Raw genomic sequence first — 19,511 nt, 5'->3', positions numbered from 1 at the left:
GGTACCTGGCAAGGAAACAAGAAGGTCTGAGGGCGGGAGGACGTTAAGTGTGGTTTCAAGTATCTGAACAACTGTTACGCAGGACCCTGCGGACCCAGCAGTTAGAACCAGAACTGATGAGGTGGAAGTCACAGATTTAAGCTGGAAATGAGGAAGCAGTTTCCACGACTTCGCAGAGTAACTGCTGACAGAAGTTATGGTCACTTGCAGTTTCCAAGCAAAAGCTGGAGCGTCCCTGTCTGAGAGCACGGAAGTGACTACTCACAGGACAGCTGAATGACTTGGCAACTCAGATTTCTTCCTATTTTGTGATTTGAGAATTTGCTGCAAATCGTCCCATCGCTTTGCAAGTCATTAAAGAAAAACCTAACAGCAGGAAAGGGAAGAAATGCTTCGAGCCTTAACAGTGAAAAGGAAAACTCATGCTGTCGCCCAGGACTCCCCTCTCCCAAGTTACTTTCCTTTATACACACAGACAAATTTTCTTCTGGAGTTTGGGGCGGAAGAAAGATAGTGCTGTAATTTGAATTGAAACAAGAGGAACTGAAAAGTAACTGCTAATTAGCGCCAGAACAAAAATCCAGCTCACCTATATTCTAAATACAATCTCATCAAGACTTAGAAGACATAGCTCCAGCTGGCTTCCCTCATTTATCAACTCCAACACCTACTTAGGTAATTTCAGCTATCAAAATTTTAGTTTCCGGGCCGGCCCGGTGGCTCAGGCGGTTAGAGCTCGGTGCTCCTAACTCCAAAGGCTGCCGGTTCGATTCCCACATGGGCCAGTGGGCTCTCAACCACAAGGTTGCCAGTTCGATTCCTCGAGTCCCGCAAGGGATGGTGGGCAGCGCCCCCTGCAACTAACAATGGCAACTGGACCTGGACCTGGAGCTGAGCTGCGCCCTCCACAACTAAGATTGAAAGGACAACAACTTGACTTGGAAAAAAGGCCTGGAAGTACACACTGTTCCCCAATGAAGTCCTGTTCCCTTTCCCCAATAAAATCTTAAAAAAAAAAAAAAAATGACACCCACTTTAAAACCTTACCAAGATAACATTTTTAACCAGAGAGATTAAAAATCACCACCCCCAGGCTAGTGAGATGTAGAGAAATAGACTCTTTTTATAAGTTGTGGGTGTGAGAGTAAATTTAACATGCAGAAACCCTTTAACACAGCTGTTTACCTTCTAGAAATTTATCTTCAAATAACTTTGAATAAGGATATGCATTGTAACATTACTTTTAATCAGTAAAAACTTATTAACATTCAAATTGTCCACCTAGGGGAATTTTTTTCAAGTAAGTGACAGTGTATCCATACGATGGAATACTGTGAAGTATAAAAAAAGAAAACACTTCAGGTAGGATGATTTTCAAAAAAAATATTAAATGAAAAAAGCAAGGTTCAGAGCACTATGTATAACATGGCACCATTTATCTTAGAAAGAAAAACACTTGGCATATCTGAAATGCTTACATATGCACAGAATATTTCTGGAAGGGTACTCAAACTGGAGAGGAAATGGGTGTCTTGGGGAGAGACTTTAAAAAAAAAATTCCCAGGCTATAAAAATTCCATCTCTAGGGCTGGCGTTGCCTACCTTCTGTACACAGTTAGACATGGAGGTTGCTGACACATATTTCCTCCAAGATCACAAATCATGACCTTGGGGTTTGGTAATCCCTGCCCTGGAAGTGCACTCCTCTGCCACTACCCCCCAAGTTCTCTCCTGTCCTAAGGGCCAGCACAGGGCTCAGCCAAGCCCTGCAGCTAAACTTCTCTGGGATCATCCACCTTCTGGGGGTCCGTGAGGGGCGCTATTTCCACAGCCGCAAAGCCCAGGACCGCACACCCACTGCATATCATGTTTCTCCGAAAATAAGACCTAGCCGGACCATCAGCTCTAACGTGTGTTTTGGAGCAAAAATTAATGTAAGGCCCGGTCTTATTTTACTATAATGTAAGACCGGGTCTTACATTAATTTTTGCTCCAAAACACACGTTAGAGCTGATGGTCCGGCTAGGTCTTATTTTCGGGGAAACCGCAGGTTTGGGGGGAGGTTCCCCCAACATAACTAACTCCAAAGTGGAAAGGAACCTGAATATTGACACAAACCACACCACCTCAACTGAGTTCACGATGGCTTCCTGGTAATTTCAAGGACAGGCAAGAACAGACTGTCAGACAGATTGTCATTTGTAGGCCCCTAGTGACTTAGGCAGTTTCCCACCTGTCCAGACAGAGAAACAGAATGCCCTGGGTTGTGGACTGGTGGACCCTGTGGCGCTGGAGACTGACTGGGTCATCAGAGCTCGTGAGTGACACAGAGAAGGGTACCTAGGCGGCACTGTTCAGCATCCTGCCTGTCCAGACTCTTCAGACCACAAGCATTCTTCTTACCACCGGCTACTCACCTGGTGGCATCAAAAGGGAACATCTAAGGGGAAGGAAGAAAGCAGGACAAAGGGAAGTAAAGGAACCCTAGGAAGGGGGCGCAGCCTTCCATGCAAAGACAGCTGAGATTGGAGCTCATGTCTTTGAGGCTTTGAGGGGGCTGGCATGCCGTCAGGGGCCAGAAAAGAACTCTGTGTCGTCGCTGAGGGTCCCAGATTCCAAAGGAAGCCCAAGTGAGGTCCAGGTTAATTGCTTTCCTAGAGTCTAATATAATGAGAAGCTTGTTCCTCACTATCTGGCCGGGTAATTATTGGCCACTCTGACCATCAGCATCTCTCTGAACAAAGTAAGTTTCTCTGGGGCCTATTCATTTTAAGGAGGAAAAACCAGAAACATAGTTGTCTTATGAGCACCCAATGAAGCCAGCTTGTGTTGGTGTACTTCGCAGGGCTCCATGGGAGCCAGAGAGGACAGGCCCGCAGCAGCCAGCAGCAGGCCATCTGGGCAGACTTCCGGGGAAGGAGGGCAGACCAGAGGTCAAGTGCATGGCATCTTGACCCCAGCCAGACCTGGGCAACTCACTAACTGGGCATCTATAGTTGCTGGGCACGGCTGACTGAGATACTCCCTCCGCCCCGATGTCATGTAATCCACCATCTGAAACGACACACATACTCCCTCACCTGTGTGCACAGAAAGGACCCTCTCCACACCTGGCGTCTAAGGGGCTTCCTCTACACCAACCTCCCCGAGTCCACCAGGGTCAGAGAATGTCGGAACCCCCCGCATCTCTCTCTCTCTCACTGGGGGCAACCCCGTTTCCAACCTGTGGGCTTAGGAGGAAGTGTTTTAGATGGATCAGGCCGCCAGCCCTTCAGATGCCTTTCGGGGTACCAGCACCACTCTGTTCTGGGTGCTGAGATCCGGCCCCCTCTGCCCCGAGTCCGTGAAACCCTCGCTGGCTGTCCTCTTCTCACAGGATCGTCCATTTTCTAGATTCCTGGCCATCTTCCAGTCTCAGTAATTTTGAATTCCTTTCCCACTGCCTTATACTCCTGGTTTTTAGATTTTATTTCTGCTTTAAGGATGTGATGCACCCATGGAAATGTATTTCCTAAGATGATGACCTAGAACCCAACGCCTCCAGCAGAATGATGACAAGGGCAAAGGCCAAGCCTGAGAAATTCTTAGAAATTCAGATTTCATTCTAGTTCAACTGCTTAAAAAGTGTGTGTGTGTGTGTGTGTGTGTGTGTGTGTGTGTAAAAAGCCACCCAAAACAGCTTAACAGTTGGGGGAAAAAAACAAGGTCAGAAAAGATCAGATAGCACCAGTGGCAAAAGAGAAAGAGAAAGGAAGTGAAAAGTAGAAGTCAAATCATAAGCTGTATTTGTGAGACAGTGTACGTGTAGAATTGAATTTTAAGTTTCTTTTACAGGAGAAATGAATTACAGAGAAAGCAGCTCAATAGCTCCACTCAGGCCTGGCCCCACCCTGCAGGCCTGCTCTCACTCCTCCTCACTGGGGCGCCCTGGCAGCCCCATCTGACTGCAGCCCCCACTTCCCACCACACTCCATCCCTCTTCTCAGCTTCAGTTTCCTCTTATCACCAACTAGCATACTAGAAATTTTATTGTCTTCTTTTATTTTTCTTTCTCCCACTAGCCTTCTAGAATGTCAGTTCTATGAGGCAGAGGATTTGGTCTGGTTCATTCAGCGCCCATCCCATCGCTAATAACAGCGCCGAGAACACAGCAGGTATTCAAGAAACTGAATGAATGAATAATTATAATAAAAATATACTGCAATTTGACAGTATTGCTGATTATGTGAAAATACCTCTACTTGTTTCTTAAACACAATTGTTTAGAATAAGATAAACTATTATTCCCTAAATTATATAAAATCACTCAGTCTGTATGCTACTGATGCTATTACTAGAAAAAAAAAGAAGAAATACAAAACCAGAGCCAAATTATATAAAGAATGTCCCAGAAAATGCTTCTGTGATTCTCATAATCCGTATGCACTAGAATAAAGATCAAATTCTTTTCATATATCCACCTACGTTCACTGTCACCCAAGCTTTTGGTTTGGTGTTAAAAAATGGAAGTGAATAAAAAGGAGAAAAGGGAAATTCTCATCTGGCTAGCAATTTCACAAATACCACAAAATCCCTACATGGTGTTTGACAGTGTTTGACGCAGCTAAATGGAACCAGACTGTTTATGAAAGGACGGGGACAGACAGTGTGGGTGGTGGCATGGGGGGAGGAGGTGAGCTAACACGAGGTGTGGTAAAATCCTCTGCAGAATACATAAACAGGTAAAATACTAAAAAGAGAAAATAAAAGAAAAATGCTTTTGGTGGAGAAGGCTGAGAAGGGAAGGCTATTTAAAAAGCCTCTCCTTGATGCCACTGGTAAAAGTAAGAATGAAAAGGAAAAATAAATGAGAACAGGAAGAACAAAGTAAAAAGACAGGAAAGGGCACAGATGAAAAGGGAAGAAAGAGCAAAGGGGGGAAAAAGAGATGGGAAAAAAAAGCAGCAGGATGAGTAAACTGACAGGAAAAGTAGCAAAATGAAATCTTGAGAGCAAGCAGAGAAAAGCATAAAAATGAGGAAAGAAAAAGCATAAAAATGAGGGTCCCAGGCTCCCAGTCTCCTGTGATGAGAAGGGAAGTGGCAGCCGCAGGGAGGGCACCCTTCTGGGCCAGGTCCCACAGGCCAGCAAGCTGTCCAGTTCCAGGCATGTCATTAGGAGGTCATCAAGGGAGGCTGGGTGGGGTGGGGAGGAAACACGCGTCTCTGCATCACCAGTGGACTGCAGAGCCAAGACTCACCCCAGCTTACTTGTGACACTATGGTCTTTCTTCTGTTAGTTTCAAGGCCATGGAAATGCCCATATAAATATATATTTTTTAAATCCAGCTAACACCATTCATTTGAATTTATCAGATAGAAAGGCCAGAGTTGTTTATTCAGGACTGCCTATAAAATAAGTGAGATTCTTTTTAAAATATGAAAAAAAAAACCCTCAATCTTAACAGACCACTTAATACCAGAGAGATTGAGAGGTTCTAGGACAAAAACTGTGACTCCATGGTACACCGGAAGCAACTTACGCGACACTCGAGGCTCTAATTGGTCCCCAGAGGTAGGAGTGTCACATTCTTGTTTAGGGGCAGCTTTGCTCCCTAAAAGGACTACACAGCACGCTTGTTTACATAACAAAGAACAATGCGTACTCAGAACACGGTGTGGGAAGTTCAGCACTGGCAGCGTTAACTCCCAGCCCTCTCTCCTTTCACGTCCAAGTCGTTCTTCTTGCAAACCAACCGTGAAGGGTTAACAGCAGCCAAAGCCTCTGTGGAGGTGAACCAATCAGCTTCTCTCGTGATGACATCATGCCCCCCACTGGACGGCCTGCTGGAAAGGGCAAGGCCTCTGGGACCTGGCCTGGAAGGGTGCCCTCCCTGCTACTGCCACTTCACGTTTCAGGGACGGAGTCAAGAGCCAAGGGTCCCCTCAGAGGGAACCGGGACACCACCCCCCCAAATCCCTGACCAGAAATTATTCTCAGCTTGTACAAAAGGCAAAGGAAGCACCCATCTGCCCTTCACTCCCTTTCCACTTGTTTAATATTTATGAAAGCTGATTACAAAACAGATTTATCACTTCAGCCTTCAGCCAAGTTCTAAATGACTCAAATGTTTATGCTAAGTAGACAAGCAGCCTTCTGTGGTTTTCTTTCAGAAGTTACAATCCCATTCAAAGGCAGGTATGTGAGAGATCTATCTGATCCCACAGACTTTTTATACGTTCAAACCGCAACCAGGACGTTATTTTTGTTCTTCTTATGAGGTATTTATTTCGGGCGCTAACTGCTGCTGTGTGTGTCGCCAGGGGTGCATCAGACATGCAGGAACAGAGGATGGAAATGCCTCTAGGAGACTGGGTTCGGGAGCACACAACTGAAATACCGAGCACACTGCCAACTTGGTGGGAAGGAGGACAGGTTTCTTCCCCGTAATTGGAAGTGGGAAAGGCTTCAAATTAAATGATGAATTAGTCCTGCTTCCCAGCACCCTGAGTACCTACAGCTTCTGGTTCACCTGCAAATGAAGATTAATTTACAATTTACATGCAAGAGCCATGTTTACTGCTCCAGCACACAGCCATCTAGCTTGCTTAGAGTTGATGGAAACAGTGCTAAAAATGTCTATAGCACTCAGGGTCCCCGCAGGAAAAAGATGGCACACTCACACTGGGCAACCAAAGGAGCTTAATAAAGGCATTACTTGCATAGGTTTGGGGAGGGTGCAGGGAGGGTGGCAGGGATGGGAGGTGGTGACAGCCAGGAGCCCCAGGCCAGACGTCACGGGGAGGGACTGGGTACTGGAACCCAGAGAGAGCAGCGACTGGGAGAGGGTCCCTACAGGAGAGGCGGTCTTCCTGGGCCCACCTTCAGTCCACACACGTCAGCCTCCGAGGCACAGGCAGGCAGAGGCCTGTAGGGCAGGTGCGAAGTGCCCTGCACAGGACCTCACAACTGGAGACCAGTTTAAACAACAACAAATTAACTAACCTTATGATACTGCCATTTAACAGAATACAATGCCTTTTAGAAGGAAGACCTGAATTCAGATCTTACTGACATTGCCAGGGCAACGTATCCCAATAGGCAGCCATTAGGTAAAAAAAAAAAAAGCCAGTTCTAAGTCAGTAAATATTAGTATCAGACCCCAAATTTGGACATACACCAAATGTTAACATAGGTGTGTTATGTGTAGAGAGCTGTAGGTGATTTTCCTGCTCCTTACGTATATATTTGTAAAGTTTTATTTATGGACAGCTTCTCAGTTTACCCTCTCTTATGCCCCAGGGATCATTCAGACAACAAGGCGACCATTGACTGGAGAACACAGCAAGTACCAGTGCAGCTTGGCTTTAGATCTCCTCTTAGGCCGAGCTCCTTTAAGAGCCAACTCTATTACTTCTCTGTTAGCAAAAACATAAGAGAAAACAGGGAGAATGCTAGTGTCACGAATGGATGCTACACGTAACCAGGCCAACTCCCAAATGTCGTCTAGTCCGGAGTAATGCAGCAAGGGCTGCGTCAACCACCTGTAAGGAGCACTCGTGTTTGCAGTCAGAGACCCCGAATCTATCAGCACTGCACGTTCCCAGCTATAAGACATCACCCCAAACAACCAACCATCAAGCAGCCACTGCCGCCCACTGCAGTATCGGCCCTTATCCAGTTTTGCTTTCGGCAGTTTCAGTTACCTGCCGTCAACCGCAGTCCAAAAATGACGAAACGAAAAATTCCAGAAATAAACAATTCACAAGTTTTAAATTGCACGCTGTTCTGAGTAGCACGATGAAATCTCACGCCATCCCGCTGCATCTGCCCAGGACGGGAATCACGCCTTTGTCCAGCGTCTCCACGCTGTGTACACTACCTGCCGTTAGTCACTCAGTCGCATCTGGGTTATCAGATTGACTTTCATGGTATGGCCGTGCTTGCATTCTAGTCACCTCTACTTTACTTAATGGCCCCAAAGCACAAGAGTAGCAATACTGGCAGTTCAGGTATGCCAAAGGGAAACTAAAGTGCTTCCTTTAAATGAGCAGGTGAGTTCAGTACAATAAGGTATTTTGAAAGATACCACTTCACAAAACTTTTATTGCAACATATTGTTATAATTGTTCTATTTTCTTGTTCTTTTTCTTGTGAATCTCTTACTGTGCCTAATTTATGAATTAAACTTTATCATAGGTAGGGATGTACAGGAAAGAACATAGTACATACAGGGGTCAGTACTACCCACGGTTTCAGGCATCCACGGGGGTCTTGGAATGTACCCTCCAGGGATAAGGGGGGACTACTGCTATATGGAGAATACATATGAAAAATAAGCAGCAGAGAGGGCTGCAGATTTCTCTTTACCCTCTCTCCTCCTTTCAGGGAGTTAGGGAAGAAAGGCTCATTAATTTCATGAAGAACAAGGAGGGGCACCTGCCCTACTTTTCCAGGTCTGGAGTGGGGCAGCTGTGGAGGAGGTCCTGGGTCGAGGGGCTTTGAACCCCACTACTTCGCAGTCACTCCACCAGCCTTGGACACCCCTGAAAGCTTTGCATTTCCTAAGGTCTGACGACTTCAGGCCGCAATTCTCATGCTCCGGAGCTCCAGGCACAGTAGTGATCTGCCACTCACGCACGCTTTTTGAATACTAGGAATTGTGGTAGGCACTTAAACACATCTAATTGGTAAAAACACAGGTTGAACTGCCTGTTTCACAAATAAGGGTAGTAACGCTGAGGCTTTCTGAGGCCATCCACCACCGAGGTGGAGTTGGTGGAGCCGGGCCTGGCCTTGGGCACAGCCCTGCACCTTCTAGGAGCGGCCTGGCCAGCTCACAGGCACAACTCATCACGTGCTGGAAGCACAGCTGCCTGGGCCCCCAGGTCCCTCCGCCTCCCAGGCCTCACACAGCAGCCTGCAGGGGTCGGGGGAGGCAGCAGGGATCTAGAGATGACAAAGAAAAAATCTTCAAGCGCAAGGTACACAAGGTACAGCACAGCAGCCTTCAGGTACTGGTCGGGGGTGGCTGGGGGGCAGCCATTAACTAATGTACGATTCTGGGAAAGTCTGCCAAAGCCAGGGTTTAGGGCCAATCCCTGGAGAAACAGTTCTGAAGTTTCTCTTTAGATGAGATACCCACAAAAACCAAGTATAATATGACTCAAAAACAATGTTGAAGGGTTACACATAAAGGGCCTTGCAAGCAGGGCTCAAGCTTCTGAATTCTTTCCAATAAGACCTTAGTTGCCTTTAGTTTTTTTTCAAATTTAAAATGTAACAGTGCTTCTGGGCCCCACGACAGACTGGCCAGGACACCCAGACCTTGCACAGTCTCTGGGTTCACTGTACCCACCTGCAATCTCTACCTGCAAGGAAACATCAGCATATGAACCCTCCTCTCGCTAAGGTGTCAAGAGACAACTAACTGGTCTATTAACCCAAACAACCAACTTCAATTAAGCTGGGCTGTGCTTTGGTGATTTCACATTTCTTCTGCAGCAGGAAATAAATGGTGGCGCCCATAAGGCCACCTGGCATGTTCTCAGAGCATGAATATACTGTGAAGCGTCACCACATACTGTTGACCTTGTGGGGAGAAGGTATGCTCAGGAGATGGGGTCCAAAAGCAGAGCTAACTCACTAGACGGGTAAAGCTGTTTTCCAGCCTATTTGAAGGACTGTGAGATGACACCTCGATATCAGATCAAATACTCACTTCTCAGCCTCATGTTCAAGGCTCACTATCTGGTCCCAATCTCACTTTCTACTCCTATTTCTTATTCTCCTATTTCTATACAAATTCTACAGTCTATAGAAACCCAGCGACCTCAGCTTTCCCAATTCCAGGCCTTGGCTCATGCTGTTCTCTCCACCTGCGAGGCCCTTTCTCCATCCCACTAGCTTCGACCTGGTTTTAAACTAACACTCGGTTCTTTAATTCCATGTCACATCCCACTTCCCTGTGATCTTCCCTGAAGCCCCTTTCCACCCTCTCACGCCTCTCCCACCCCACTTCCTCGGAGGCTTTTCTCCCTCTTCACCTGTCCTGCCATTTCAGAGCACACTGCCTTATTCTATACTTGACTGTAAATGAGTAAAAACTGTTTTGAAAAACAAAGCTAGAGTACACATTCCTGCACACACACACTCTCGTGTGTGACCTCCCAGGGCCAGTTCTCTCCCTTAGACTGATTTTCCTCAAGTGGCCTGGCACCTACAACAGGCTTGCCAAATCTTGGTTCACTAAACAGTGAAAACCTCCTGTTGCAAGGATTCCTGACAAAACAGAGTCCTAAGCCTCATCTTATCTGGAGATACGAGTGCCGTAGGAACTGTCCCCACCCTGTTCCCACACTGGGAACGGGATCAGCTTTGGTTTACATAACTTTGCAGCTGCAACCAGAATAGAGTCGGGCAGGGCATTTAATCTACAGACTGTTGTAATGGACATGTCAGCTGGACCGTTCCCCTCCTGCTGGAGAGCTAAATTCATCCCTTAAAAATGTTCCTGCAAGACAGACCCAGGCCACTTCAAAGGCAGCTTCTTCCTAGCAAGAAGCCTGCAAGGGTAGCACCCTCACATTCCCTGGGTGTTTACCAATCCCTGAGAAACATTCTTCTGCCCAGTAGACAGTCATAGTCACTGAAAAATATTCAGTATACATTTCCAATTATTCTGTAACAGTGGTTATGAAAGGAACCTGGACCTCAGAGTCTGAATGTTTTCTCCTTACTAATCTCTCTATTTCCTGAACCACCTAGCTAGCCTCTGCCTCACCAACCTGGGAATGCGGGACGGGCAGGACACTTCTGCTGGAAGAGGCACCGGGTCTGCCAGGGGAACACAGCAGAATAATCACGGGGGCATGGGGAACAGAAAAGCCAAGCCACCCCGATCCCATCAGCAGCTTCTCCCAGAGTCCAGCAGCCCCTCTCTCCGCCCTCCTGGCCAACCCTGGACCTCCCCTCTTCCTCCTGAAGACTCCCAGGAAGGACTCTAGCTCTCCTTAAGCAACTTCACGGTGGGCATGACTTCCTCAGCAGGGCTGATGGGATCCAAGCATTTCCAAACAGCCTGTCATTTCCATTGCCTCTCCCTCCGTCCTGCTGTGCTGGGGCCTCCACCCCCCAGTTTAACCACGAATGGATCCGTTCTCTGCGATGCACACAGGGGACCCCCTGCCCTGGCCACATGGGGCTAGCTTCCTCACGGCTGTCAGAATCACACTGGCTGCCGTGCAAAGGAACCAGGGGCAACTCTAGCCCACATCCTGGCCCTGGGAGTCGCACCCAGGGAGCCGTGGGGGGCTGTGGCCAGCTCTGTGACGTCACGCGGCCTTACCTCATCCCACTCGGAGGCGAAGGAGGGCGACTTCTCCAGCCTCTTCTTCCCGACGCTGCAGTTGGACAAGGACTCGCTCCGGCTCCCCATCGCGTCCTCCGTGGGGGAGCAGGTCAGGAGATCAGAGTCAGACTTGGACAAGCTGCGGCTGAGTTTGAGTTCAGCTTTGGGTTTACTGGTGGGAGGGACTCGGCTTCTAGCCCCACTCCGGTCTCCTTCTGCCTCGGCACCACCAGGGTGTGGAGATGCTGTGTGAGTCAAAGTTTCGGGGTGCGATTGGCTGTTGGCAGTGGGCAGGCCTGCCGGGTGGCTCACTGTCTTACTCGGGTCCAGGACACTGGGCGGGGAGCCTCCAGGAGCGTGCACACCCGTCTCCTCCAGCTGCATGCTGGCCTCGTGGCAGGCGGCCTGCGCGGGGGACCCTTCTGGATGGCTCTGGCCAGTGGCAGACAGCAGCTGGAAAGGGTCCTGCCCCACTTCACCCACCGGGGAGGAGCCGTGCAGGAGACCTGAGAACTGCTCCGGGACCTGCCCGTCCTGCCCCTCCACGGAGTCCTGGCTCCGGCTGCTGCCGCTCCGCCTGTGATCTGGGAGTGGACGGAGAGAGAGAAACAAAAAATTAAACGTGGCAAAAATCAACAAAGTTCCAACGCAGCGAGCACACGGCAGAGCAGAGGAATTCAAAAACAGAGGGAAAGAGAGAGACGCTGGATGGGCTGGGGAGAGAGTGGGCAGAGGGAGAGGAGAGAGAGAGGAAGGAAGAAAACAGTTTAGTATTGTTCTTAATGTTCAATTTGTACCCAAAGTCCGAGCATTTATGAAATTCCAAACACTGGCCTGATTACTGCTCTCTGGCAGCCTCCCCTGTTGTTAGGCTGCTGTTACCGTCAAGGAGCAGACCTTGCTATATAAGGCGAGAAGTGCTAACTAGGTCCTACAGAGAGGACACAAGTGAGGAGAGAGTGAGTGAACTCGGAGTAAAAGTGAGGGAGGGAGGGAGAAAGAGAGGGAGCGAGGGAGGGAGTGAGGGAGAGCGCGCCCAGCAAGCATGAGCAAGGGAGACTCACTCCTGGAACATCTGATACATTTCCATAAAGGCCAAAGTGTTATTCAGAGCTACCCGCCCTCCCTTCCTCTGGCAAGCAGCAACGGAGGGGGAAATGGAGGGCACGATCCACAACCTGCAACTTCTGGAATTCCTTCACTGAAAGTGCAAAACAAAACAGCAGAGAAATGACGCTTCCTTCCTTGGAGGGGGGCTATTCAGAGCTCCACACCTCATCCTTCCTTCCTTTCTTCCTTCCTTCCTTCTGCAGGGAGCACAGGCTTTTCTTTTTTTTCTGAGAATGTTCCCATCTCACTCCTTCCAAAGCCTCCCAGCTGCTCCTATTTGTTTAAGTTTAAGCTTGGTTGATCCACTCAAAACAAAATGGTCTAACTTGTCAGTGCCAAGTAGACATTTGTGTTTCTCCCAAGACCTCCCGGCCATCCCAGAAATCGGACACCACGAGCTCAGGCGGCCGACTCCTACTGTACACTCACCCAAGCTATCAAGTACCTTTGCCCGACATAGCATCAATAATTGACCAAATCAGAGTCCAACATCAGTCTCACCGGGACACCACGGGCTTGTCCTGCACGAACTCGGACCCACTAGAGATTTTCACCCACACCAGCAGGGTAGGTAACAACCCCGCGTCCAGCACTAGCTCACATTCCAAAGCTAAGATTCAACTTCATTTTCTCTCTACGTGGACTCTGTGCTACACACACCACACGATCCCCCCGTCTGCCCAAAGCTCCCAAGAACTGTTTGTGAGATCAGAGAATCTTAGAGCCGAAAGGGTCAAGTTCAGCTCTTGTTAAGATGAGAAATGGGAGGCCCTCCTCAGGCCTTTGGTGGCCTGTCCGAGGTGGTGTGGCGGGAAGCAGGCTTCAGCCTGGGGGCCTGAACACCTGGCTGTCCTGCTCTCTCACTGTGTGGCCTTGGCAGTGATCGCATCGTGCTGGGCTTCACTATCGACAATAAGTAGGTTGGCCTGTGTGGTCCTTCAAAACCCCTTTTATGTCACGACAGTGATGAGAAGCCGAGTCTCCACCACACGGCGATGGCAAACTTCTCCCCCTTGGGAGGTGCAGAGCCCTGCCTGGGAACCTGTGGGACAGAGCCAGGAGTGCAGGTTCCAGGCTCTCGGCCTCACGTAGAAAGGTGCTGGCTCAGGTAGTAAATGGCCATCAACTGTGACTGGATGGCCATCAGCTGTGGCTAGTTGGCCGTCAGCTGTAACCAGTGAGCCACTGGCCACTAATATAACTGCCATGGCTATGCTAGCAGCAAATGGGGGCTAGCAAGAAGATGGTAGCTGAGCTAGCAAGCGGTGGAGTGTGGATTGCAGATTGCAGAGAACAGGATTGCTAGCGAGTGAGATTGGCGGAGACAAGTGGATGGCGGGTTGTGCGTAGTGTGGCTCCTGCCTCCTGTGTCTCCAACCCAGCCGGCAGCGAGACTATAGTGGTATGAATATAGGAACTCCCTATCTATGGCTCCGTGGGTGTTCCGTTTTGGCCTACCCATATCCTGCTTATGTGGGGAACGGGACCAGAGACCCTGCGTGACTCCCTGCATGACAGAACCCCTCCTGGGTGACTGCCTGCATAGCACCCACTCTCCTTCATCAGCTTGCCTGAAGCCTCAAGACCCCTTCTTGAAGCTCAATTTCAAAACTAACAAGGGTAGTCAGACACTTTATAAACCTGAGGCACTAAAACAGTCCCCACTGCCCATGCGTGACGCCAGTGTTCCCCAACACTGTTCTTCCAAGACAGGATCCCAACGACCAGCTGTCACAAAGAGCACCTCACCCTGAGGTCTGAACAGAGACATGGATCCATTCGTTCCCCTCCACCCCCCTTTTTGAGAAGAATGCTTCAGGCTCCACAGTCTGTTCAGCTTTTGGCAGGTCTGCAGAGGCTGCTGAGCGGGCAGCCAGTAAGCTCCACTTTCTGGCTCTGGTTACATATCCGCAGGAGCCCAGAAGTATGAACTTTGGCATCTCCTTCCTCTACACATTTGACTGTTCTGGAACTTTCACACCCCTAACTCACAAACCCTACATCCCAAAGGTCAGATCCAGAGCACTGCACAAGCGCTGGACAATCTGAATCATTTCTCTAGGGAAGAAGATATACTGCGTACAGAAGCGACCCATACAGCTTAACTCAGGCCCCAGGAAACCATGACGTCAGGGCTGTGAATACCACCTATGGCCACTGGCAGCTTGAACGCAGCTGCCCTGTGGTACTGCACGGTGAGGCGACAGAGAGGACGACATATGACCATCCCACAGCACTTCCCAGGACAAGCTGATGGGGAGAGTCAACAGGTTGCCACATTTGCCACCTCTAGGACTAACTAACGGCCAGCTTCCTACAGATCCCGGCCCAAGGTGCCACGTCCCTCTGACGGCATCTGCATGCAAAAAAGAGGACTCTGGTAACAGGAACACAGGCTCCCTTCCCTGGCATCAGCTTCTAGCTCCTTATTTAACAACTTTGGGTGGTGGGGGAGGGGAGTCTAACAACAAAAGAAAAGCGCCACAGTTCAGAACTGGGAGTCCGCCTGGCTCCCGCTGCCTGGGTGGACCTCAGAACCCAGGCCACAGAGAATGTTCTGCCTGCTGCTGTGGCAGCCCACAATGAAAGCCCTGTCTCATAGCCACCCATTCACGCACGCCATCAATGAAGAAAGGGAGACTGATGCCAAGAGCTCAATAGCAGACAGATGCTGGGGGAAGGAAGTGGGCAGAAAGAAGGAACGGAAACTTATGGAAGAAGGAAATATGTGAAGAGCAAGAATTTCTGAGGGTCCTAATCCCATCAGAGAAACCACAATCCACCAATACTTTACGGAGTACAGGGAATCATGGAAGGGGACTCTTGCCATGACACGGCTTACCCAGGCAATTCCCTAGGAAAGACAGCGTGGTATCTGGAAAGCTTGATCTAAGAAGCTCAGGATCTTAATGAGTTGGTGTTTTCTTTCCCATAAAAAAACTGTACCCAAGGCTAACACAGATTTCCCAGCAAATCAACAGGTGGGAAACGATCTACTCAATGGTCTCTTCCTTCTGGAAAGCCAGGATAATACTAGATCTCTTAGGGACAAGCTGTTAACATAACGTGCTGAACAAGAGCCAGGTATGGAGCAAATTACTTAACTCTCTGTGCTCAGCATTCTCATCTATAATTTTGGGCTCTTAGTAGTACTTATTTCATAGGATCGTTGTGAGAATTAGATTATACACAAGAAGCATTTAGAACCATGCCTGGCACCTGCTAGCTCTCAACAGATGTTAACAATGGTTATTATTCTCCATACCGGATCCATTACAACATATTTGCTCACAGATGAGACCAACGACTTCTCTGTTCCTCACCAGGACCACCAAAGACAATGTTTGTGACAAATACCAACACCTGTTACCTTCATTATCCTTACACGTCTGGATAGCAGGAGGGGACAGACGGGAATACAATGAGAAGGCTGAAGTGAGCAACTGAGCCAGGCGCTAGATCCGTCAATATGCGTGTGAAAAATGTCTGCCTTCAGGGGGCACCCGAGAGAGAGAAAGATGAAGACATGTCTGCTCAATGGGCTTACCAGCTACCGGAAGAGAACAGCATATACAGAAATGACTAGAATTCAAGGCAAAAATTAGTAGATGATTTCAAAAACATATAAGCCAAATAAATGCACAGTGAGCAGAAAGCAAAGTGTGTTACTCTGAACCAGGAGGCTTATCAGAAGAGGCAGCTTTGGAGCTGGGCACAGAAGGAGAAGGAAGGCCTTGACAGGCTTAAAGGGAAGTGGAAATCCTGTAGAAAAAGCAGAGGCACGAACCTCCTGCGGGGAGCCGTGGACTCACGGCTCCTTCTGACGGGGAATCACTGTGCTCCCGCCTTCGGAATTACAGCTTCCACCTGTCCTCCCACACTGCCCTCCTCTCTCCTCACAACCTGCCCTTCTCTGAGAGAAACACGGAGGGATGAGGACACGGGGAGGGCTGTTTGCTCAAGGCCAGCTGCTCTACAGAACAGGACACGCCAGCACGTTCATTCCCAGCCCCTGCAACTTTCCATCTTTATTCATTCTGGGTGTTCCTTTTCCTTTTACCCTGTGAGCTGCTGAAGCAAGGGGTCTTCTGCGCTGCATTTTAATTACCACGACGATCCACGGGGATCTCAAGGGCTTTTGAATAATAACATTTTTAACATTTACACAACTTCAGTCATCCCTGCACATTTAAATTTGGGCTGAAAAATGCAGCTCATGTGAGGACTTGCTAAGTCAAATCAATCCTCAGACCCAGAGGAGAACATAGGGGTACTCCAGTACTCCAATTTCCCAGACGGCTCTGCTTTCTTTGTTCCAGCAGGACTGGAACCCTCCAATGGCCTGGTCAGTGTGGTGGATGTCAGAAACCAGGTGAGCTCCTAAGTACACGGCTGCCTTCGGAGGCTCACCACGCTTTGCCCAGGTGGAAGGTACGGACCAGGTTATGCAGACCTTGTGGAGACTGTGATCTGAGAAGGCAAATAGACTGAGAGTCCATTCTGGTCCATGGCAACCAGAGAAAGAGCAGAAGGGCCGGACTGGGATACAAGAGGCTCACACTGATTTCCCAGCCCTGTGACTTTTCCTCTCTCGGCCTTTTTCAAAAAATGAACGGCTGGGCTGCATTCTCTGGGGCTTTGGGATTTAGTATGTGATGAGCTGACCTGAGTTTCCTTCCAGCTCCATGACGTTCAGAATGTGAATAGCAGCAGGGCTTCGGGTGAAATGATTTAACCTCCTGGTTTTAAGAGGTTTGGATTCTGCCAAACTAGGGCTTAAGGCTCAGCTCTAACACCTAACTTCTTCCTCATCCACTAAACGGGGATAAAAATAGCTCCTACCCAGATCTGTCTTGAGCTCTTCAATGACCTAATCAGTGTAAATGAACTCAGCACGTGGCTGGCCCATAAGAAGCATTCAGAAAATGGAAGCTGCCATCATTATCATCAGCTTTCATTTACAACCATTTCCAAACCGCTCTTCCTGCTAACGCTGCACAGAGGCTGGTGTCCTTTCTCCCAACTCTGCAGCACCCATAGGGTACAGCCCTGCTGTGGGAATCGTGGGCCTGGGCCTGATTACCTCACATCTCCCCCATTTCCTTGAACGCCTCCTGACGACTCTGTTTACCGCCTGTGGTTGGACCTCCAGCCCCTCAAACTCCCCTATTCAACGTACCAGCTCTGCCTGGATCAGTTTCCAACAGGCCATGCTTGTGCCTCATTTAATAGCACACTTGCCATCTCTGTTTCCCTTGATCTTCTGCCAGGTCCAACACTGGGTATTCACAACCATTTGCTCTCTCTTCTCCAGTTGCTGGAATGTTGAGCCCTGGTGAACACTCAAGAAACAACTGACTGAGTCCTGTTTAACTCAGCTGGTCTCCAGGAAGCTACAATGTATGTAGTACTTGTTATTCTGTGCCTGACACTGTGCTATTTTCTTTTTTAATAATCATAGCAACCATGAAGTAAAAATTTGTATCCCTATTTTACACATAAAAAATGAGGCTTAAAGAGGTTAAATGACTTCCTCAAGGTCACCAGCCAATGAGTGGTAGGGCAAGAACCCCAATGCAAGCCTGACGACCAGACCCAGCCGTCCTTTCGTTCACGTCTTCAGAACTGTGATGTCATCGTAGGATCTATTCCTCATCTCTTTCACTCTTTTCAAAGTGTCACCTTCCCCACAGCACCTATACTTTTGGAAGATAATCACAACAATTTCCTCAGAAGACACACACCAGACAAGCTTCTGTAACTACTACTCTCAACACCACGTCAAACTTTGGGGATAACTTCATCTCTTCCCACCTGCTTCCGAGATGAATCACCCGATCTACGATTTACCAATGGTCTTCTAACGGCCTAACCCTTTTTCTAGTCTTTATCCTTTTAGCTCTATCTGTATCACTTTGACACTGTTTATTAGTTGTCCCCAATACTCACTCTCCACTTCTTCCTTGGTTACGGGGTTTTGTTTTTGATTGGCTCACAGCCACCTACAATAAAGACTGTATTTCCCGTCTTCTCTGTAGCCAGTCGGTGTAGCCTGTGACCAAGCTCTGGCCAATGGGTTATAAGTGAAAGTGAGACATGTAATTTTTGAGAACTTCCTTCAAAGTGCCCTTCTTCTCCCCTTCCTTCCTTCCTCTGCTGAGAGCCTGAACTTGAATAGTCATCTTGAACCATGAAATGGCAAAAGGAGACTGGGTCCCTGGCCATCATCAACTGCCACGCTAGCCCTAGGCTCCTTACTTCTGGACGGTTATCTTGGTTAAACCAGTTATTTGGGGTTTCCATCACATTCACCCTTGGCTTCTAAGACTGCATTACCCTGGTTACCCTCCTACGTTTCTTACCCCTTGTGCCTCTAAATAGAAGTTCTATTCTTGACTTCTTCAATCTCTCTAGACTTTTCCTCTACCACTGATTATTGTTTATATTGACCATCACCTCAACTTGAACGATTCATGAATCTGTTACGTCTCTCCATCACACCCACATTTCCAAGTGTTTATGGAGTATCTTTACCTGCATGTTCTCCTGGTACCCAAAACACATCAAACATAATATATTCAAGATTGAACTTAACATGTTCCCTCAAACATGGTCCCCCTTGAATCCCCCATTTCTTTCCGTTGCACAATATCCTCCCAGTTAACCAGGCTCAAAACCTCAGAATCACCCTCAATACTTTCTCCTCCTTATTCTTCCCCATTTCGTTGTAAGGTCCTCCTCAATACCTCTGCCCCCATGCCCTCCCTCCTACCACTTCGTCCTGTCCCCCTACTTTGGGCACTAATTTCCTTTAAGATTCCTTACAGTCTCTCGACTCCAGCGTATTCCTGCCTCCTGTCTCTCCCAGCTGCCATCCAGGATTCCATAATCATACTCGTACACACTTAAAGTACAGCTTCCATCCCGTCACCTCATTCAGAAGCTTCAACAACACCGCACTGTCTCTGGAACAAAGACTGACATTTGAAATCCAGTATTCTAAGACCAGTTCGTTTTCCAGCCAAACTGGATTACTTAGCATTCCCCAAACATGTGCTCTATCAACTCCCAC

General features: G+C 48.5%; 1 protein-coding gene across 9 annotated transcripts in view; it reads right to left on the bottom strand.

The window, feature by feature from the left end:
- The window catches only part of ANKS1A (ankyrin repeat and sterile alpha motif domain containing 1A), a 169,913-nt gene that overhangs the window by 55,945 nt on the left and 94,457 nt on the right, over window positions 1–19,511 (bottom strand). For all 9 annotated transcript variants that reach the window (XM_033102811.1, XM_033102805.1, XM_033102804.1 and 6 more), the window contains one exon: window positions 11,327–11,913. In XM_033102811.1, coding sequence (XP_032958702.1) covers window positions 11,327–11,913 — 587 coding nt within the window. The remainder of the gene's footprint in view (window positions 1–11,326; window positions 11,914–19,511) is intronic.

Source organism: Rhinolophus ferrumequinum, chromosome 3 (genome assembly GCF_004115265.2).
Source record: "Rhinolophus ferrumequinum isolate MPI-CBG mRhiFer1 chromosome 3, mRhiFer1_v1.p, whole genome shotgun sequence".
NCBI classification, from domain to species: Eukaryota; Metazoa; Chordata; class Mammalia; order Chiroptera; family Rhinolophidae; genus Rhinolophus; species Rhinolophus ferrumequinum.
Note: the sequence above shows the minus strand (reverse complement) of the source record. Positions and strands in the feature narration are given on the sequence as shown.